Source organism: Mytilus californianus, unplaced genomic scaffold (genome assembly GCF_021869535.1).
Source record: "Mytilus californianus isolate M0D057914Y unplaced genomic scaffold, xbMytCali1.0.p SCAF_3, whole genome shotgun sequence".
Taxonomy (NCBI): domain Eukaryota; kingdom Metazoa; phylum Mollusca; class Bivalvia; order Mytilida; family Mytilidae; genus Mytilus; species Mytilus californianus.
Genome location: NW_026262679.1, coordinates 42,315,360 through 42,339,030, shown reverse-complemented (window position 1 = coordinate 42,339,030; position 23,671 = coordinate 42,315,360). Strand labels below are relative to the sequence as shown.

The following is a 23,671-nucleotide window of genomic DNA, read 5'->3' as shown; positions in this document are numbered from 1 at the left end:
AATAACGCACGATTACTCTCAAATGAATTACATATTTTTAATAAACTAATTCACAGTCTAGTTTTATTTCAATCACGGTAGATAATGACCCTATAAAGGTCAATATGTTATGCCTTGAGGCACATTTCATTGGAACTTGGTATCGTTTGAGTTGTTTTTATCAAAAGAAAGACCCATTATTCTGAAAGAAAATAGCTCCATATAGGTATATAAGTGTTTTTGAATCTTCAAGAAAAATAATATAAATGAAATGCAGAGAAAGTACACTTCTGTTTGAGATGAAGAAGACTTAAATGTAAAACGGTTAAACAAGTTGGCAATACGAATATGGTTATTGTGCTAAATTGAATATTGGTTAATTGTAGGACAGCACCACCAAAATATTTTGCGAAATCTTAATTCACAATACCTTTTTCTTTGGATACAGATCATCCTTAATTTTTTATCATGTTTAGTGATTAATATAATTTTATTTATATTGTTTAATGCAAATTTGACTATTTAATGAGAGGACATCATCTTTATAGCGGAGCGTGTAGTTAAAGGTTAATGCTAGCATCTTTTCATTCTTCCTAAGTGAAGTCAGCCTGATATGAATAAAGGAACAAGTCGGCAAGAAGAGGAGTACAGTTGGTTTCTATGAAATGCCTTTTGTTTTAGGATAGAAACGTACTTTAAACGTAAAAAATTTGTTCGAAATCATGTATCTTGATAATGTTAGTTTCAGAGAATTATTGTTTGAATAAGAAAAAAATTATTTTGCAAAGTATGATTTATCTCCTCCATAAGCAAGATATTTGTATCCATGTTGATCATTTTTAATTAAACAAAATAGGACCAATTCTTTAAATTGTCTTTAAGTTTGAAATAGGGAATACTTGTGTAAAGGGAAGAGGAAAGTAGCTTAGATTTTTTGTATTCCTACGGATCTTTGGAATTTCTGATTTACACCGCCCCTAGAGTAGGTAGTGTTACAGTAACTCGGTTGCCATGGTGTGATTGCTTATAAAATTGATATTTATTCCTATAGAAAAACAGGTTTCTTGGAGTACTTGGAAGACCCAGCAATATATAACGTTGTTTGTAAGGACACTTTTGTAAATTAGGTATCAAAAGGGACGTTTATAATTCATAAGTCGAAGAGAAACTGACGGTGCCATGGCAACAACAAAAAAACGAAAAATGACAAAAAGACAAATAACAATCTAAAAAACACCACATAAAAAACTAAAGACTTAGCCACACTAATACTAGCATAATCTGTGGGTGATCTCTGATTCTCCGGAAGGATAAGCATATATTTCTCCATATGTGGTACCTGACATAATTAAGGCTAAAAGAGATCGATATCGAATTTGAGATAATAAAAAACAGTTTTATATAATCCTTAAATACCTTTCATGTGTAAGCAGCTGTTGTTCTTTAAAATAATTCATATTTGTTTAGTTGGCCTTTTCCAGCAGAATAATAAGATAGCTTAAATCAACTTTGCAAAATAATTAACTTTATCAATAATTATAATGATATTTTACAAATGAATAGCAAATATCGGTCATCATGGTCTTATGGTCTACCTGTGTACTTATAGTGGGTAAAAACTGTAGGCTTATATCAACAGCTGAAAAAGCGTGCATAATTATTTAGCTCACTTGCTCCAAATGTGGATGAATTTTTACGAGCTTCATCAATGGCATGAATGGTGACTGAAATAAGCTGATGTAACTCTGATTTTTTATGAGACTGTGCAATCTTAGACAACTCTTTTAATTTTTTTGTCTGGGTTCACTTTCTAATTATTCAGTTCAGTACAACATCATGAAAATTTACAGTATAATCTTTACTGTCTGGCTCTAAAGCTTTAATAATTTGTTACTTTGTCCAGGTGCAATATTTTAAAGAACTATTGTATATTTTACAATAAACCTTGATCTTTTTATTAACAATTTAGGGAGCTACCATTTGATTTTTATGGGAGAGCTAGGATGAAAAATTTTGTCCTGCATTTTATTTTAGTTGTAATCTCTGTCCTGCCTTTTTATTTTTCACTTTATTCGGTCCTGCCTTTTTTTTTATTAGTTTATCCCGACTTTTTTTACATAAATTGTCATCCTGCCTTTTTTTTTACCAAGTTGCTCATCCTGCCATTTTTTTTTACTCAAAACTCCTGTCCTGCCTTTTTTTCAAATTTCATCCTAGCCCCCCCCCCCATAAAAATCAAATGGTAGCTCCCTCAAAACATGCCTAATTGCCTCTTTTTATTTTTTCTGTACATTTAATTAATTTGGGCATTGCACAAGATTGGGTTATATCAGGGCTGGTTTGATCATATCCTTATAACAAAATATGATAACCGTAATGTCCATACAAAATCAATACAAGTAAAAAATTGGCCCTACCAACAGATGCTACCCATATTGCACATTTATTGAAAGAAAACAAATGTTTGTTAGATGTATTGTCTGTCTCTGTGTTTCAATTTTCTATGCTTGAAGGTACAAAGAAAAAAATCACTTTTATCGTAATCATAACTTGTACATGTAGTAAATGCATTATAAATTCATAATGGCATATTCGAGTCATCATCCATTAACACAACTAAATATGGATCTATCTAGAAAGCAAATTGGGTTTCCCATGATACAGGCTAACCGACAAGATCTGGAGTTACATGCCTAATAAAAGTTAAAAAAAAAATAATTTAAAGCAGTCTTTAAGCAATTGCTTCAATGAACCAAGATCTTGAAAATGTCATACAATGTACAGCTATTTTTGACATTATGAATTTGATCTACCGACCTTAACATTAATAGGCTTCATCTATTTCTACTTTCAGCCCCCACAATCCTGTCCCCTTTTCCCCGATTGTGACCTGCCGATTTAGACTTATCACCGGGCTTGTACTTTCCATGTTTTCCATTCGTTTGATGTGTTTGAGCTTTTGATTTTGCCATTTGATATAGGACTTTCCGTTTTAAATTTTCCTTGGAGTTCGGTATTTTTGTTATTTTACTTTTTACATGAGCAACACGACGGGTGCCACAAGTAGAGCATGATCTGCTTACCCTTCCGGACCACCTGAGATCACCCCCGGTTTTAGATGGGGTTTGTGTTGCTCAGTCTTTAGTTTTCTATGTTGTGTTTTGTGTACTGTTGTTTGTCTTTTCGTCGTTTTTCGTTAAATTTGCTATTCGTTGTTTGCTATGGCATTGTCAGTTTGCTTTCGAGTTTGAATGTTCCTTTGGTATCTTTCGCCTGTCTTTGTTTTTAATCCAACTAGTAAAAAGCAAGAAATCACTCAGAAGTAACAGATGGCATCAAGTATCATTATGGTACCGGAGGAAGCTCAACATATCAAATACAATTGACTTTCCTATAATATATACAAACAGAGTGATACAGTCAAGAAACAGACAAAAAGCTAAGATATTCTAAAGTAGTCAAACTGTTCATGATCGTGTGGCAAAGATATTGTCAACATTAGAAAAACATGACTTGCAATGAAAGCATTCAAAAATGATTTCCCCAGTCCCTTGTATTCATCAAATATGTTAGAAAAATATATTGTCTTTGAAATAATTTGTTGTTTTCGCTGTTCAAGAATTTAAGCAATTTTCAGCATTTTTGTTTGTGCACAATAAATCAAGCTGCAAGTTTTCTCGTTTGAATAGTTTCACATACCGGGTTTTTAGCATAGACTACTGCACAGTATGTATTTTGCTTATTGTTGAAGGAACCTGTAGATGTACAGTAACCTTTAGATGTTGTTATGAATACAAACATATGGAGATTTGGTATGATTTCTAATGAGACAACTATCCATTAAAGCTCAAATAGGTGGATAAAAGCAATTTTTCAACAATGAGCAAAACCCATACCGTATAGTCGGCTAAAAAAAGTCCCGACATGAAAAATGTGGAACAGTTCAAACGAGAAAAATAACGGCCAAAATCATAACAAAACAATTTAAGAAAAACACATATGACAGACATGAATTAACGATAACCACTGAACTACAGGCTTCTGACTTGGGACAGGCACATGAAAAATGTGGCGGGGTTAACATTTTCTGTTAGGCAATCATTATTATTATCTCCTTGTTTTTAAAAATATAAGCAATTTATTATTTACTAATTATGAAATTACCTTAGATGTTGAAATCGTTTCTATTTCCTGTTCCTCTTCTGAACTGGCAGCTAATAAAAATCAGTTGCCATTTGCAAAACTCAAACGTATATTTTAAAATACAAATGTGGAAGGGTAAAATAGTGAAATAGGACTGATTTATTAACATGTGTTTGATGTTCAGTATAAATGGGGGCATAGTCAAATCGTTTAACAAGAGGGCCAACAATACGTTTCATTTCATTCTGTCAGTTAAACATAAACATCAGCTTTTCCTTACTCATTTGTCTTTTCCAGTTTTTTTAGATAACGTAGTCTACCATCTTACAAATGAATCAATCCGCTGGATAGACGAATTAACAATCTTATAAGTGTTTTTTACAACAGTCCGTGTCAAATTCATTTACAAGTAGTTAACGTATTCATTTGAAATATACAGTTTGACTATTTTCTGTTATCGAAGCCCGTTTATATCTGTTAATAGTGTTGTCGGATTATTGCAGTTTTTCTCATGTCTATGTCGTTTAAGTTAACCTCCATTTATAAAGTAGTGTGACCACATTGCATCCTGTCCAATCATACTAGGGGAAGGAGAGTAGAACCGAAAGAAAATAAATCGTCATTGAGGGGCAATGACTGTTATATCGCTGCAAATTACGATCGCAGTCACCTGAATTCATTTGCAGATCTTGTCTAGGTGATTATACCGGTATTTGCTGTTTCTAGAGTGTCACTATCTTTATCTTATAAAGTTTCCATAAAGACAGAAAACGGATAGACGTTCCGTTTATTAAGGGCGATGATTTTCTGTGTGGGATCAACTGACGATTTTCGCCGTTTTACTTATGTTACATCTTGTTTTGCTAACTGCTTTTGCTACTTAAAGTTTCTCTCTATTTATTACAGTTTACATGACAATTGTCAAAAAACGCAAAATTGGAGAAATCGTTAATTAAAGAAAATAGCTCTTATGAGTAGTAGACTTACAATTTCGATCATACTAACTTATTTGCAGACTTTCCCTGTCATCTTTGATGATTGAGTTTCAAAAGTTATCTCTGTCTACTGTAGTTTTTGCAACCATCACATAGGCTATGATAACTAAAATCGTTCTGGAATATATAGCAATAACTCCTTTTAGGATCTAATTGCTGATTTAGATTATTTAACATGATGATAGATCTTATTTAACCGTTTGCGGTTTCTCTACTATGATAGTTTACGCATCTTGTGCATTTAAATTGGCATCGTTTATGCTATAACCCGCTTATGAAAAATTGGTTAAAATCGTCATGGCGATCATTGAATACCAAAAGCTATAAAAGGAGTCGACTACCCATCTCCATTGGAACAGACCCTTCTCCAAAACATAATTCGTAATTGCATGTTTATATTCGAGCTCCTCCCAAAGTATTCATGATACCAAAGTTTCATGTAAGGAAAAATGATGAACAAGTGTACAGACGAAACATCAAAGTGCTATCGAAACGAAAAGAGATTGATGAAAAGTTGATGAAACACATCCTTATTCACACGAGGTATATATTACACACTTTGAACTCCATGTTGCAGTTATGGATGTGTTAAGCACAATAAAAAAATATAAATGAATAGATTGGTTGATTGATTAACGTGCAGTGACAAATGTTACATGTATATTGAGGACGAAAACAAACTAACAATTAATACAGTTGGTAGGTCGACCAGGATTGATCGATTGTTCCTGCTTAACACAGTCTGAATAAAGCCAGCCCCCATTTTTCATTTGCGTTTCGGATTAAACGTTCCGATTTCGACTGAAAGTGACTGCGTATGTATACATTCCACACAGCTTAACGGACTTCACTTTAGCAAGGATTTACTGTTTTCTATTTTTTTTTTTATTTTTGGGAGAAGTCCAGGGATTTAATAAAACGTGATGGGAGGTATACTTTGATGAGACAACAAACCAACGACACAGAACAATCAAGACATCGTAAGTCAACATACTGTAAAAGTTTATATGTACTACTTTGCAATATGTTCTTTTTTGACCGGACCCGATTAGGTGGTGTTACATCTTACAAAGTCTATCCAAATTATATTTGCAAAGAATTCCGTTCAATCCGGTACTAGGGGCCGTCTTAAACTTGCAGTGAGATGAGAGTTGTCTTGCTCCCTGTTGAAGGCCCCACTGTGACTTTGAGATGAAGAACAGCAATAAAAGCACTGTTCCTTTGCTTTTTGTGTGTTTTTTGCTGTGCATGTACTGATTTTGTGTCATGGATGGATACCCCATACAAGTATCCTTTGTTTTTCTATTAGACAGATGCCTATACAAAACGTCAAGCCCAAAACCGTCTCATGTCTTAAGAAAGAAAGGGATTTATTTAACGTGATTTACCATCAACGATATGCCGACAGGTACAAGAACACATTTTAAGTTTTTGAAATATTTCATCTTCTCCTTCTTTAATCTCGATCAGTTGAATTATACATTGTAAACACATGTAGGTGCAGTTAAAATCAATAGAGTAAAATCAGTCCAATATATAATAACTATAAAGTACAAAAAAGTACAAACAGTACAACAATAAGACGTGCAATTTCATAGAATTCTAGAAGTAACTAAGAGAGCTAAAACTACATAGCAGCATAATGATATCATCGAAAAAGACACTTTATTATCAATGGCTGATTTCAGAGTATATTTTATACAACATCTTCTTGAATTTATCTTTGTAAACTGTACAGGATAGTATTTAGTGCAATGCCTATACACTTAATATAATGTTATATTTCCATTTATACGATAATAATGAAAACTATAATGTTATGGTTATTTTTAGTTATTTCTTTACAAAACACTCAACATTACCATATATTGTTCCAATATTTTTTTACTATGTTGACTTTTGTCTTATTGTGGTCTTGACAAATAAGAAACTCATCAACGATACCAGGCTTATAATTATGTAAGACAGACGCTCGGTCACTATACGAAAGACTCATCAGTGACGATCGAATGAAAAAATTAAAAGGCCAAAAACTTTATGACCATTGTGGACTCAGCATTCCGAAATATAATTACAGCGAGCAACTATAAAGCTAGGAAAGATCAGAGTGTTCGCTGAATTAAGACGAAGACAGTGAACGACGGATGACTAAAATAACTGTAGTACATTGTTTTGAAAAAATGATGATGCATTTTTCCAAAATATATCGTTCATACACATTTTGAACGAACATCTCAAATCTACATTACTTGATCCTGAAGATGTTACAATTGTTATGTTTAAAAACGATTTTATTCATTGAAGTTTACAGTCATTGCTTTTTTTGTAAAATAAAAATTCACAAATCATTTGGACTGGACAGACGACACTAATGTCATCATTTTGAATTCGCATGCCATGTAGCGTAGGCAAAGTGCGAAATTCAAACCAAAATGAACATTTACATGAATAAACTTCAAGAACCTTATGCATTTGGGTATATTTGATAGGAAGTTGGAAAACAAGCTATTTAAAAAATTAATTGTTGGAAGAGATTTACTTCGTGATTTTTAATAGTCTGGTATTTAAGAATATATTTCCTGATTACTGACGGATAAAAAAATGCCAAATATAAAAAAAAAGTTTCTGTGCAGAACATTCATTGGTCAGTTGTGAATGAGGTCTGTATAGTGTTTTAATAAACTCTTTTATAGAATAATAAATCATTTTTAGAAATTTGAATTTTATAAATATAAAGGAGTAGGTATTGGCCCTAACATTCCATGAAATGTAACATAAGCAATAAGAATAAAAATTTGATTACAAAATATGTAAACATTTTGTCAAAAATAAAATCCAGCAAGCTCTTATTCATAAAAAACTATGACGTCATAATTGAGCACATTTATCATATTGAAAAAAGATTTATGATTGAAACTGACTGAAAATTGAATTTTGAAATATAGAAAAAAAAAATCAAAATAGAATTTTGGAGTTTACAGTTGCAGTAAAATTGGTATCTTAAAAGTTATTATCGGAATATCTATAACTTCAAAATTACAACAACAAATAATTCATTTCATAACAAAACAAACAAATACTTAAAATTCAAATTTTATCTAATTACGTAATATTTGATTTTACGTGCTAACCTCTCGTACTTAATAACGACGAAAAGGTGTATCATTATCTCTCACACACACAAACATCCCACAGTGTTTATTTGAAGCTTCAAATATTAAATAATATAACCGTTAAATCGTGTTCCATTTTCGACTGTTATTTGTATATATCAGTCGAAGGACTGTTTATCTGTCATATAAGTTTAATTCTATTTAGACTCGTCCGTTCTAGGGGAATAAGGCGCAAGTGCTTTTCTGTACTTTTCGTCAATTTTTGACGATTTGTAAGTCAGTATATTAAGTTCTATGATAAGTTAAAATTGACATTAAACTTTTACTATCATTTATAGAACTCATAAACTAGGTTGGACATAATTTAAATAAATATTTATAAATAAACCTGTTTTTAAATCCCATTCAATATCGATATTTAGGTCATAATATATGTAGAAATAAGACCCGTTACTATGCCCTAATTAGTTTATATAGTATGTGCAATATGCTTGATATTTACTAAAATTATTGATTCTAAGGATGATTTAAAACAAAGGAAATATTCTGTGCAAAATATAAGGACTTCGCTTTCTTAAATGAGTAAGAAAATTAATATCTAAATCAAGGAAACACAATATACAATGTACATCACACAAAGTTAAACGTCAATCCGTATTTATAAATCAACAGTAACAATGGGGAAACATATTAGAAATACTTTTAAAAACCCGTTCAGTTGGGATTGTTTTTAATGTACATGTAACAAACAGCCTGTATTATTATTCAATGTCTTAGTTACATATCTACATGTATGGTGATATTATCTCAGAGTGTTGAATACAGAAAATAATAATGTTTTACGTAAAAAATTACAATGTCATATGAAAATAAGAAGGTGTGGTATGATTGCCAATGAGACAACTCTTCACAAGAGACCAAATGACGCAGAAATTAACAACTATAGGTCACCATGCGGCCTTCAACAATGAGCAAATCCCATACCGAATAGTTAGCTATAAAAGGACCCGAAATGACAAATGTAAAACAATTTAAACGAGGAAACTAACGGTCTAGTTTATGTACAAAATAATGAACGAAAAAAATATGTTACACTGTTTACATATACTATATAAAATATGTATTTATATTCATAATTATACAAAACTTGGAATTAGCTTATGCTATTGCTATCATTCTATCATCTTTTGTAGATTCATGTGGGGAAATTCGTGCGATACTATACAATTATAGCCTTTATAATTATAACCCCGTAAATTCCTACAGGTTACATTAAAGTCTGTTGGTCTATAATCGACACTGTGGATGCCTTACACTCAAGACCTATACAATATATACAAATTTATTCACAGACAAGTTTACAGCTTGAGAGCTAGGGGTAGATTGCCCAAGCAACAGTTTACAAAACAATTATACATTAATTCAAAGTTAAGGATCTTAAAACATTACAAAAGGTTCTGATAAAATATATCTATTATTGTCCAATAATATGCAATAATAATCGGATTATTGCCCTCCGGCTAAACTTAGTAAAATAGCGATACTTGCTTCTTTTGTAGTTGAGTGTAAGATACATGTATTATCTTTTGCACTTTTAATTGCCATCGGATTAAGTTGTAAATTATTGAAATCTATAATCTATTTAGGTACTTGAAATAAAGAAACATTATATTTAAGAATAAAGAAACATTTAAAACAAGAAATATTCAATTTAAAACGACACTCATTAATGTTCTGCTAATCATATAAAGCACTTTTTGAACTGATTGTAAAAGTTCATAACGGCACTTTTCTTCCGGTTATTTATACGGTATATTGTCATATTACTATTATCAATAAGCGAGAAGAAGAGCACCAATTCATTTGATTGGTTGTTTTGATTGTGTCAGATATTCTAAAAAAAATAACCGTGCTATTTCACTCTTCTTTCGGCTGTTTTAAGTCTACCTCTGAAAATATAGTTTAACATGTGACTTGTTCTAAACGCATATAATTAGTTAGAATATAGTAATATTATCTTTAAGATCTTAAGATTGCTCTGGTGTCTGACCGCCCTATGAAAACCATCCGACGTCAGAGCTATACCGAACTGTAGTCAAGGTTGTAAGGAAATAATTAGACATCCACTTTGTACCTGTAATGACCAGTAGAAATTTTTGCTGAAATCAAACTCTGATAATACAGAGAATGACCATTTGTTGAATGATGACAACTACATTGATAAATTATTTCTTAAAGCATTTGTTAAATATAGTTTCAGTGGGATATCCAGTGAACGAAAACAAAAGAAAATTCACTCTTATTATGATAGAGTCGAGAAAGTCAATAATAAAACAATGCCGGTGACGATACTGACCAAAAGTGATTTCCAAATAATAATTTTTCATTTTAAAGAAATTATTTGTTAAACTGTGTTACTAGAAATATACATGCAAATACACGATGTTTTATGTTCAGTAATTATCGAGATAATTGCATTAGAAGCTTGTGAAAATGAAATTTAAAAAATGCCAATCTTTGCTGCATATTGATAAAAAAAAAAAAATGGAAAAAATCATGAAAATACAAAATCTAAAGATCTTTCGGGTCACAAATTCCACAAAGTCCTTAGCATGTTACCAGTTCTCAAAGTATACTTATTTTTTCACACCTAAGTTATCGAGCACACCGGTCTGCTCTTGTCACATGTACATTCAAAAGAGAAATATTGTCTTTTCGTGAATATGAAAATTAAAAAAGTCTGTCTGTGCAGGTTAAGAAATTAAAGATAAATATAAAGTAGGTATCTTTCTACTATCTTTTATACAATTTAAAGAAAAGGTCGTCTCGATTTTTGTACATGTATTTGCGCTCTTCTCGATCTATTCACATTCAATGTTTACATCGAGATAAGGTCCGTTTGAATTTGCTTAGTAACTTAATTTCAAAAGTGCAAATCTTTGCTGCATATCAATCGATTCCTTTGGAATATTTTCCCTGACTTTCTCTGATCTAGCTGTATATACATATACGAATTATTAGCATGTTCCAGAAAGGTATACAGCCAGTAAAAAATAATTTGAAGCTAGTACTCCAGAAATTTATTTGCATAGCAACATTTTAAACCAATTTTACATCAAGATTATATAGCCTGCTGTACTCGTCGTTTGCTACTTAAGGAAGGAAATGATAACATTGAATGGAAGTTTTTTTTTATTTCAACTTATTTCTAATTTTACTATTCACCAGAACGTTTTCCAGTGAATCCATAATTGATAGCGTCCTTGCTAAAAAGGGACAAACATTGAGAAGATCTAGTTTTTAGTATTTACAGTGAAGGTAATATTTTGTCACTAGATTTCCCACTTGTTTGCACAACTTGTAGATTAAAAACTAGTGCTGTATCGTTTACTTTGTGTTATAATTTTTGCTCGCTACGATAAATAATTTTGCTCAGTTTTTTGTTTTCTATGTTGTGTTTTGTTAACTATTTGTCTTTTGATCTTTTTTCTCTTTTTTGCAATGGAATTTTTCTTCTATTTATAAGTATAGTATTTTCTGTCTCTATTTTGCGTGGATGCCTTTTAAAGAAAACAAAAATTAAACATTTATGCTTCATCTAAAAAAGTTGAAATTATAAATCTATTATATTCTATAATAGATTTTTATTTGTGGTTTAAAATTCATGCGACGCAGTCAAGAAAAGAAATGAAATACTTTTACATATGGAACGCCACAGCTGTCTTATGTGGAACTCTGATATTACTTTATGTTGTTTTATTATTACTTGATGATATTTTGTCTTTACTTAATATGGTTTTGACATTACGTAATGATGTTTTGATATAACTCAATATTGAATAGTCATTACTTAATGATATTTCGATATTACACGATATGGTTTCGTATTGACTTGATATAGTTTTGTCATTACTCAATATGGTTTTGTCACGACTCGATATGGTTTCACCATTATTTAATGTGGTTGTGTCATTAGTCAATGTGGTTTTAACATTACTTGATGTGAATGTGACTTAACGTTATGTAGTTGTTTCATTACATGATGTGGTTTTGTTATTTTGTAATGATGATTTGCCTATTCTTTATATGGTTTTAACATTACGTAATGATGTTTCAAAATTTGACGATTTTACACTACATGATGTGTTTGTTTCATTATTTGATGTGGTCCTGTCATTCTTTGATGTGGTTATCCCATAACTTGATGAGGTAAAACCACGTGACCAATTCGGAAAAAAAATATGTTCTATTTTTAAACAGATTTCAATATATCGTTTGTTTAATGTGCTTTGGATGGGTATCGCTATCCATTGAGTTAAAGTTCAAATTAAAGTTCGAGTGGTTGTTCAGAGTTACTTGGTATGAAAAAGGGGAACGGCAGACAATAATAAGAAAAAAAGTATTAAAACGTTTACAGTATTTCGGACATAATTAAGATATCCCCAAACCACTTGGTCCTGTTGTTTTTATCCTAAGTTCTCAAACGGAAGCAGTATTTTTGGGGCTCGGACTAAGCGACAAAGCATCAATACTATAAAATAAGAATTCTCCGAATTTTTTTAGCTTAAATGTACATGTGTCATTTGTACTTATACGAATATCAATCTTTTATTTGTAATCAATTGAATTCCCTGATCTACCTCGCACTAATTGAAAAATAAACTTTTGGAATATCTGTTTCACATGTGACGACGGACATGTTCCAGTGGTCGTAACCATAATGCCGTCATCTTTTCCTTGAATGTAAACTACCAAATAAAACCAAATCACTGGGTTTGTACTTTCTCGAATAACACGACGAGTGCCTTTCTGGAGCATCCGAGATCACCCCGATGGATTTATATTACCCAGTCATACCGATCTATTGAACCAGCCAAATGAAACTGTTTTGTATGCTACCGCAACTGAAAGTTGGGAGGGGGGGGGAGCATATTGTTTTACCCATGTCCGTCCGTCCGTCCGTCCGTCCGTCTGTCCGTCCCATTATGGGTATACAGTTATTCCGCTTAACTCCTCCTACAGTTTGAATCCTAGGAAGTTTCTCTTTACTGTCTGTTTGTACATATATTGAAGGTGTGCATGTGGACAGGGTTTTTATTTTTATCATCTTTTGCTCTTTTGGGAGATAATCGAACTTTTTTTGTCAATTTGGGACATAAGCGGTTAAATGAGTTGAGTGCGGGGGCATCACTTTGTCTAGTTTACATTTTTTTTCTCGTTTTGTGCTGTTACACAACTGTAACAGTCCGATGTAAGGTTAGGATTTAGCGCTCACATACATGTTAAACTCCGCCACGTGCACTTTCTTTATGTACCTGCCCCAAGTCAGGAGCATGCAGTTCAATTGTTGTCGTTGTATAAATGTATGTCTTTTTTTTGTAGATTGTTTATTTATAAATAAGACCGTTTGTTTTTTCGTTTGAATTTTTTCACATGGTGCATGGTGGCGTTTTGTAGATGACTATACGCTGTGTTGAAGGCTGTACGGTTGCCTATATATGATTTCTTACATCCACTGCATTTAAACTCTGGTAGATAGTTGTCTCATTGTCAATCACACCACATCTAACTTTATTTCAACTTCTATGTTGCGTTTATCTTTTGTACGCATACCCCGGAGCCCTCTTTTCGGAAGCCCGAGTAAAAGTCCTTGTTCCGCGATAGAAAATTTAATTACGAACTCATATAAAATAGCTCGAATTTCAACTCAAAATCTTAATTAATCTTAATGAGACTTAAATTCGAATCTTACTCAAACTCTACCTCAAAAAGTTACTCAAATTTAATGTTGTAACTAGAACTCTACCTTTAAATGTGACTCAAACTCGAAGTCCAACTCGAAACTCAATGCTAATTAAAACTTTAATTCTAATAATGACTTGAATTCGAAATCGAAGACTAACTCAAAGTTTAACTCAAACAGTAACCCGAACTTTAATTTGAACTCTAATTCGATGGATGGCCACACTCATCCAAGGCACATACAACATGGAAATCTATCTAAAAATAGAACAGGTTTTTCCGAATTGGTCACGTGATTTTACCTCATCAAGTAATGGGATAACCACATCAAAGAATGACAGGACCACATCAAATAATGAAACAAACACATCATGTAGTGTAAAATCGTCAAATTTTGAAACATCATTACGTAATGTTAAAACCATATAAAGAATAGGCAAATCATCATTACAAAATAACAAAACCACATCATGTAATGAAACAACTACATAACGTCAAGTCACATTCACATCAAGTAATGTTAAAACCACATTGACTAATGACACAACCACATTAAATAATGGTGAAACCACATCGAGTAATGACAAAACTATATTGAGTAATGACAAAACTATATCAAGTCAATACGAAACCATATCGTGTAATATCGAAATATCATTAAGTAATGATTATTCCATATTGAGTTATATCAAAAAATCATAACGTAATGTCAAAACCATATTAAGTAAAGACAAAATATCATCAAGTAATAATAAAACAACATAAAGTAATATCAGAGTTCCACATAAGACAGCTGTGGCGTTCCATATTTACACACCAGTAGTTATATACATTGAGGTTAAAACACGTGAAATAATCTGTGTTAATGCTTTTTAGAATGGAGGTCACTAGAGAGCATACTTTTGCCGTCGTGTTCTTGTTTTGTCTTCATATCAACAGTTGTTATGGAATATATTCAGTTGATTGTAAGTATACTTATTATGTCGTGAATTTAAGCAAACTCGTAGAATGTTAGTCATACATATTAATTATTAGTTTTAAGGTTTTTTTTAGAAGGAAAGCTTTTCAACAAAACTGTTGTTTTAAGGAACATCTTTGCAATATTGTTAGATTAAATCATATCTTGAGTGTTTGAGTGTATTATTTTTTGTGTCTTTGACGAATGCATGATCGCAGATGTTTTTTGTATTCCTCTTTAATTCATAGTTGTTGATTTTATCCAAATATTAATTTTCCTTTGTGTATAGTGTAGATAATAACAGTATCAATGAACACATATACATTGTCTGAAAACAATATTACATGTATATTTTATCAGGATAGAAATGTTTGGCAAATGATTTAATTTGAAAATTGTATTTTTCCATTTGCATTCCAATTCAGTTTGTCTTTTAAACGGACTTTCTACGTTTAATCATTTGTTGATGGTTTATGACTATGAATGTCTTTTGTCTCGTGGTATTTTTGTTGGTTTAGATTGTTTTTGTATATACACTGGAAATTTCCTGAAATATTAATCGGTCTTAACATAATTTAATGGCTTGAAATATTCTCAAACTAAGAAAAATTCTAATTTTCGCTCTCTTTATAAGTCTACAAATTTTAGTTATATACAAATATTTAATTATTTTTTAGTACAGTTTACGTCATATAATTGTGATGAGGACGCAAGACGACTAACAGAGAGTAAATTTTATAATTTATCATGGAATGGACAAACTTCTCCTAAACTATGTGATTTTAGTTTTACTGGAGGAGAGTTCAATAATCATAGATCGTATGAAGTCTGTTTTGAGTCATTGCTATTTGATTTGCCGTCTTCTTCTGGTAATGTGGAGCTGCAAGTACAAAATAAAACGGGAAGTGAATGGGTAAGTGCATACTTTGAATGATACCATATTAGTTATAAATATGTGAAGGATTCTGAACCGCGATGGTACTCCGATGCGATGGTCATGCTGCAGTTCGATGGTCCGCGCTGAAGTGCGTTTTTTAACACGCTGAAGTGTGATGATGACAATGTGACGCTAACTTGTAGATAGCTACGCTGAAGTGCGTTGGTGGTTACGCTGAAGTACGATGGTCTTACTGTGACATTGACGTTGATGGTGTATACTAGCTAAAATGCAATGGTCTGAAGTGAAAACCACGTTTAATGTGGTTGTGTAGTGGTAAGCGTGCTAGCATTGCATTTAGAAGGTTGGGTTTGATTTCTAGTCAGGTGAAACCAAAGACTTCAAAACTTAAATCATATAATTCTCCGCTTAGCATGAAGCAGTATGGAGCCAAAACATATACTGGATGGTTCAGAATTAGTATACTGGATTTAAGCGGGAGGACACGTCTTTATATGAAGTGTTCAATTGCTATAAAAAAAAATTCAACCATGTCGGTCACTAGTTCTACGCAGGATTCATCTCATGTAATCAAATGTTACTTTTTCTCGTCATGTCATAGCTGAGAAAGTACTCACAACATTCCATTTATCTGATGTCGTAACAGTTTTCAAGAGTGAAAAAAACGCCAAGTATATTTATGCTTGACTTATGTCGAGACATGTCACTTGTTTCACCAAATACTTTAAAAGCTGCCCCTACGCTGAGCAGGAGAAATTAGGAAGTACACTTAGGGACCAGTCGTGTTTATTACGGCCTAACTTGTGGTAGAAGATTAACCCTGTAGCCACAATAACATTTGGCTAGAGTGCTGATTATCTGACGAAGCAGGATTTATCTTAGGAATAAAACAATATTATATCAACTTGATATAAGAAAAACATTTGCTAATATTTAATTTTATTATTCAATTGTCCACACGAACTCATATGAAGCATACGTGAAAAGAAGTAAAAATTAATATTAAGGGCAAAATATTTTATTAGTGTCGTACAAAAAAGTTTGCGGCATACTTCCGAACACTGGTTAGCCCATCTTCAGACCAATGTTCAATGACATCTTTCAGCCGATTTGCTCCCCACGATTTGCTGCTTGACTTTGTTTTACATATTTTTGTGACCTCCACCTGCACTGCTCAAAAATGTTCTGGACTTGAATCATTCGTTACTTTCTTTTCCCTTTCCTTCTATTTCTTTTGTTAGCATGTAAACTTCATAATCTTATCCTCCTGTCTGCAAATTACTGTTGTATCTAAAATAACGTTGTATCTGAAAACGTTCCAATATTCAAACGTAATGCCAAACCATCGCACTTCTGCGAAAGGACCATTGTACTTCAGCGTTCCCATCGCACCCCGAGTCCTGCATATGTATCACTATACCAGGATACACCATGTGTAGCTTGTTTCTGCCTATCACCATGGCATGAACACTGGGACTATAAATTTTACTTGTTTAAAACTTTCCATTTTTATAAGGCAGCATTTAAACAGCATCTTTATTTAGAGTACATAGCTTTTTGAGCTGATATGATATTCGATATAATGTTTTCTTATCATGATTTCCATTTCATAGAGGGGTAATGCTTACAAAGGAGCAATTATGCCATGATATAGTAGGTAGAAGTTATCTCCTTTGAACCTTTTACGCATCTATAATATTTCGGTGAATGTTACCGAAAATTGGTGTCAGAGGTTACCTAAACCAACCAGAACAAAGTGGTTGTTTACGCTACTGAATATGGTATCGCACTAGATTATGAAGCACCAATCCTGTATGACAGAAATGTTGATTATGAGTATTATGTCTCGAATAGGCCATTGGGAAACATGATACATTACTCTTCCAAATCTGATAATTTTATTGTTCGGTTTTGATTTGGGTCCCCGTTGCTCAACCTGCATTTTATTTTTAGTATTTTTCTCCTTTTTCGTCAATCCGTGATGGTGTCAATTTATAATCATTGATGGTCCGTATTAATAAAGGCAACAGTAGAATACCGCTGTTCAATAGTCATAATTTTATTAAGCAAACACAAATCCGGGTAACAAACTAAATCCGAGGGAAACACATCAACTATAAGAGGAAAACAACGGAACAACAGAAACACTGATCTACAACAAAAGCAAACACCAACATATATAGAAACGGACTGTACAGTAAATGACAACTGCCATATTCCTGACTTGGTACAGGACATTTTAAGAAAAAAATGGTGGGTTGAACCTGGTTTTATGGCTAGCCAAACATACCGCTTATATGACAATGTTGAAAATACCGCTAAAATGACAACACTACGTGTCAGGAATGCAGTACAAAACTGTTTATTTTTTCTTTATTTAACAATTTATATTAAATGATATAATACCATATAAATAAATGTCTAAAAAAAACAAATAAAAACAAACTGCAAAAAATATCAACACAATTTTGCTACAAAGGAACCTCTCAGATTTATTTTATATATTATTAGTTATACGGTTTAGACTTTTATCAATTTGTTGATAGATCAATGCCCTGCCGATAATGATTGTACAAATAAATTTTAAAATGTTCAAAATTAAGTAAAAAGTTGTATTATAATTTTAATATTTTGTCATCATTTCATAGTGCGTCTGACTGCTTGAATATCAAACAGTCTCCAATCAGAATAGAATATGACAGATTCAACAGAAGGTTTCTAGGCGCGGAATTTAAAAGCCTTGTTTTCATCTATTTCTTATCAACCTTCTTTTATTCATTGTAGTCATATACTAGTGCTGACAGATTTATAGAGAAAACCTGTGTAAAACAGGCATACGAGTTAAGCATGTCCATTATTTTACCAAATGGATATACAGAGCCAACACAAAAGACCTATCTCATCATTAAAGTGACAGCCTCTCGTTTAGAAGGTGATAATCTTTAATGATAAAAAAGTTGCACGCATAACATGTAACCAGCTTGGGATACAAATACTAAAGGTCGTTTAATGACCTTATTGAAATTACGAGGTTTACTAAATTTGAAATGCCAGACGAAAAAAATACCCCAAAAAGCACATACCAATTGAAGTAACTGGATTTGTTAAATTGATATATTTTTTTAAATCAGAGATTTAATTATATAATAATCAAAACGAAATAAAAAAACAACCCCTGATATTTCATAATTCATTTTCTTATCAACCCTTCTGTATTATTCGATCAGAGGAACATCAAAGGACACCGTTAAAACAGATCTAATTATAAAGTATGGTATTGAACAATATAATAGTTTTAAAAAGATCAACACCGAATTATGCTTCAATAAAAGTAACTCTGTTTTAAGGTGGTACATAACACTACAGGGAGATAGCTCTGTTAATATCAGGTGAATGTTTTAATCACGTTCTATTGTTAAGGAAATATTAAGCTTCTTAATGATCAAAATTAGTGATTGACAAACAGCTATATATCCAATTAAATTTTTCCGATAAATTATGGTTCAATTTTTTTGATTTTTTTATATTTTTGTCAAAGGGACAAAGTAAATATTTTGTCCAAATTTTATGAAAATTAAACAAGCCAAATAAATTTTAGTCAAGGTGTTTTGTAACACCTTAAATAGTATTTACATTTAAATAAAACATTGACAAACAATTGGTCTTAGATGCATGATTTATTTTTTATTTGTTACGTTTGGCTTTGAACTAGCTGTCAGTAATTGCGAGTACTCGCAGATCTGTACTTAGTGTCTTTTTGTTGTTGGGATGTACAAGTACCCGGCCACGTCCACTCTGTGTTTTTGTTAGATGTATTTCTCTTTATATCCATCTGATGAGTTAAGCCTTTTTCAACTGATTTTTATAGTTTGTTCTTATGTTGTACTGTTACACCACTGTCCCAGGTTAAGGGAGGGTTAGGCGCCCGCTAACATGTTTAACCCCGCCACATTCTGTATGTATGTGCCTGTCCCAAGTCAGGAGCCTGTAATTCAGTGGTTGTCGTTTGTTGCTGTGTTACATATTTGTTTTTCGTTCATTATTTTGTACATAAATTAGGCCGTTAGTTTTCTCGTTTGAATTATTTTACATTTGTCATTTCGGGGCCTTTTATAGCTGATTACGCGGTATAGGCTTTGCTCATTGTTGAAGGCCGTACGGTGACCTATAGTTGTTAATTTCTCTGTCATTTGGTCTCTTGTGAAGAGTTGTCTCATTGTCAATCATACCACATCTTATTTTTTATATATATACTTATAATTTTAGAAGAACCAGCTGTAACAGTCTCCAGCATTATTTTAACTGTGTTTTCTGTTGCGATATTTATTGGGTGTGCATGTGGTATGTTTCGCTGTTTTAAGTCGGATACGGGACCTAGTGGCGTCCTTTCATGTATTGGTGAAGCGTTATCATATTGTTTGAGATGTAAATGTTTTGGTGATTGCAACTGTAGAGACAATTTATCATCATGTGACTGTGACGATATACTCAAGCCCTGCGGAGAATGCTGCTCTGCATGGGCGGGATGTTGTACAACACTCGTGTTAAGAGTGAGAGGCGAGAGTCCTCAAAATCATTCGTCGGAAACGACAGAAATGGATTCAATACCACAGGAGCCGGAACAGATTAGCGTGTCGTCTTTAATACTTGAACCTACCGGACCGCCACCGAATTACCATTCATTACAAGGTATTTATTATCATTTACTACTCTTAGTATACATTATGTTATACAACTGTTGACTTTCGCACAAATACAACCTATTTTGATTATTTCAGCTCAAATCATATATTCATTATTAACTATTGTTTTTGCTTATTTAGATTATTTCCAAGCGGTCAATTAATACACTTTTAAAATGCAGCTTATAAGGGCAATTGTATGATAGAGGAAAGAAAATTCTACGATAAATGTAATAGTATAGTTTGATCATGACAATCATTATTCGTAATGTTTTAAAACCGAATCATATCTTAATATTTAATGTCAAATTATTATTTTTAATGCTTTACAAAACAACATGAGAATATGATACTTCTTCAAGGAAAGTTTTGAATAAGGAATGTCATATGCAACACTGGATCTGCTATAGATTATCAGCAATTGTTTATGTCGTTTGAACACTTGTTTTATTCAATAATCTTTTATTGAATAGTTTTCAGAACTCTAATTGATACACATAATTTTTACACACTTCTAGTTTTTTATACTTATTTATTCAAGATGTCATTTCACGTTGTCGGTATATTTCGAAAATAATTTAAGATTATTACTATTCTTTGAAGAAGAAAAAAATTATCTCTGGCATAGAAGTTATAAAAAAACAACCAAATAAGGGTGACCACATTATGCGTTATGAACATGTTCATGTGATTCGTCAAAATCTACAACGATGATATTTAGAAGAATAATAGCAAACATGGAAAAATTAATTAATAAATAAAAATTTTTTTTTTGTGCCGGGAAAACACTTAAGCCCTTGTTGCTGTTACAAAGAGGTTTTACGAAATTGTCTATGTCTTCGGACCGTAAATCTATGAAAAGTAGATCTATAAAAACATATGTAGCTACCATTATACACTTGTTAACCAAACAAAAGCTTATTATCACCAGGTTAAACGAACAAAATTCATATAGTGTTTTGATTTCGAAATGACGGACGGACGAATGTGGATAAAACAATATGATTTGGACTCTGAGTAATAGAATAACTAATCAAATTCATTATTGATTACATCAGAGGAGTGAAACAACAGGATTATTTTCACATGTGAAATATCAATTTTATTTTGAAAAAAAGAAATCACGACATTTTCGTTGCAACCAATATAATATTTAAAGAAATTAAACACCACGGTAAGTGTAACAGTTAAATGAGTTCATCAACGCATCGAACCATGTGTACCTTTGCATAATAAATATGAAAAAAATGCTCTTGATCTCGAAATCAAACGTTCTGTCTCGGGTAAAAGTTAGCAAAGTATAATATTCAATTAACTTCAATCCATTCAATATTTCATTGTCATTAAACACTCTTATTTATAAAAAGCAAGTAGATGTGGTATGATTGCCGATGAGGCAACTAAAATACTTTTGACAATACAAATACTTGTTAAACTTCATACTACATATTAGTGATCATTTTTTGTCTGTTGCAGGAGATCCATTAGCGCCTCCTCCAACCTATGAAGTCGCTACAGGTTATAAACTACCTTCAGCTCCTCCGATCAAGTATTAAATATTATAATACAATCACCCATGACGAGAAAGAGAGAGAGCGAGCGACAAAAAAAAAATAGTTGTGTATTGTGGCATCTTCTATATATAAAAACTATGATGACATGACGTCTTTATGAACTTATTCTTACAAATTATCAGTTCAATTGGTGACGTTCAAAGAATATTTGTCGATTCAAACAAACAAAAAATTAAGATAACGCTTATTCACAAATGTCGTGGTTCCAGGGACAATATCAAGGAAGTACGTGTATATGCGTTCGAAGCTCTTGATACCCTAAACAGAGAAATGAATGAGATCTAAAAAAGTTCATTTCTGTTTTAATCCGGAAAAAAACCGCACTTTTAGTAGATGTTGTCTAAAACAAAGAATAAAACAAGTTGGCAAAAGTATAGATTTATTTCGTTAAATGTATCTTCTTTCAGTTGTAAACAACACCGCAAAATTGAAGCAAAACTAAATAAAAGTTTCAATTATATTCAATTTGGTGGTATGAGTTTAGATGATATATTCAAAATTACAATGAATTTGGTCTTTGTATCAATTGTCTCTCCCTACAACATCATACATACGTCAGGCTACTTGGGCCATATATTGTTTTTGCTGTTTGTATTTGGTTGTATGTCTTTAACGTCGGAGAAAAACATCGATGAGGTAATTTGTACTGTGTGGTATTGCTGGCGATTTAAGTGTTTCAAAATTTTACATAGAATTATTCTGTTTCCCCTGAAAGTTATTACCGGGCATGTTATAATTTTTTTTAAATGCCTTTTTGTACATCCCTTTGTCATACCATTATAAAAAGGGAATATAAAGTTAAATCCGCTCTTAAAAGTGGAGCAAAAGATAACAAAGGGATACTCAAACTCACAAGTCGAAAATAAACTGACAATGTCATGGCAAAAAACGAAAAACGACCAAACACAAACAACAGTAAACAAAAATACAACATAGAAAACTAAAGACTGAGCAACACGAACCCCACTAAAAATCCGGGATGATCTCAGGTGCTCCGTAAGGATTAGCAGATCATGTTCCACATGTGATACAATTAGTAACATTTTCAATTTATAAAACATAGCAATATGATACCAAGAAGCAATAAAAATCGAGGTCGAATAAAAACAGACAACAACATGGCCACACAAAAAAATCCGACTGTAAGATATACCACAATCAACAATCCACGAAAAACACTTCACAGAAACTTAAGTTTGAGCAACACGAATCCTACCTAAGACAGGATATAAAAAATGTATAAATGCATAAAACTAAGGTTGAAGTCGAAGTTGATGTTAGACTGCTGTGACTGTTCTGTATATGTCTTTTTGGTTGTATGCTCGAAAACATTCTTTATCTTTCAATCGTTTTGGCCTCAATCGTGCGTGATGAATATATAGAAATAATGAGATGTTATATGAATGACAGTTCGTCGATCATTCATCAAAAGATCACAACGCTAGGATTTTAATAACTGATATTCATCGTTAGCCTTTTCTAGTTCATTTAAATCTCAGGTTTTTGTATTCTACATCGATTTGTATTTTCCAGTTTAATGTGAGATTTGAACATCGGTAAATTAATGTTGCCTCAACTTTAACTTTT

General features: G+C 32.2%; 1 protein-coding gene across 1 annotated transcript; it reads left to right on the top strand.

Annotated features, from left to right (window-relative positions):
• Nucleotides 1-8,678: 8,678 nt before the first annotated feature.
• Nucleotides 8,679-22,173, top strand: LOC127734614 (uncharacterized). Its single transcript, XM_052244587.1, has 7 exons — nt 8,679-8,812; nt 11,459-11,548; nt 14,849-14,937; nt 15,608-15,843; nt 18,613-18,760; nt 20,095-20,517; nt 21,987-22,173. Exons 3-7 carry the CDS (start codon nt 14,850-14,852, stop codon nt 22,064-22,066), a joined length of 975 nt encoding a protein of 324 aa, XP_052100547.1. The 5' UTR covers nt 8,679-8,812; nt 11,459-11,548; nt 14,849; the 3' UTR covers nt 22,067-22,173.
• The last annotated feature ends 1,498 nt before the right edge of the window (nt 22,174-23,671 follow it).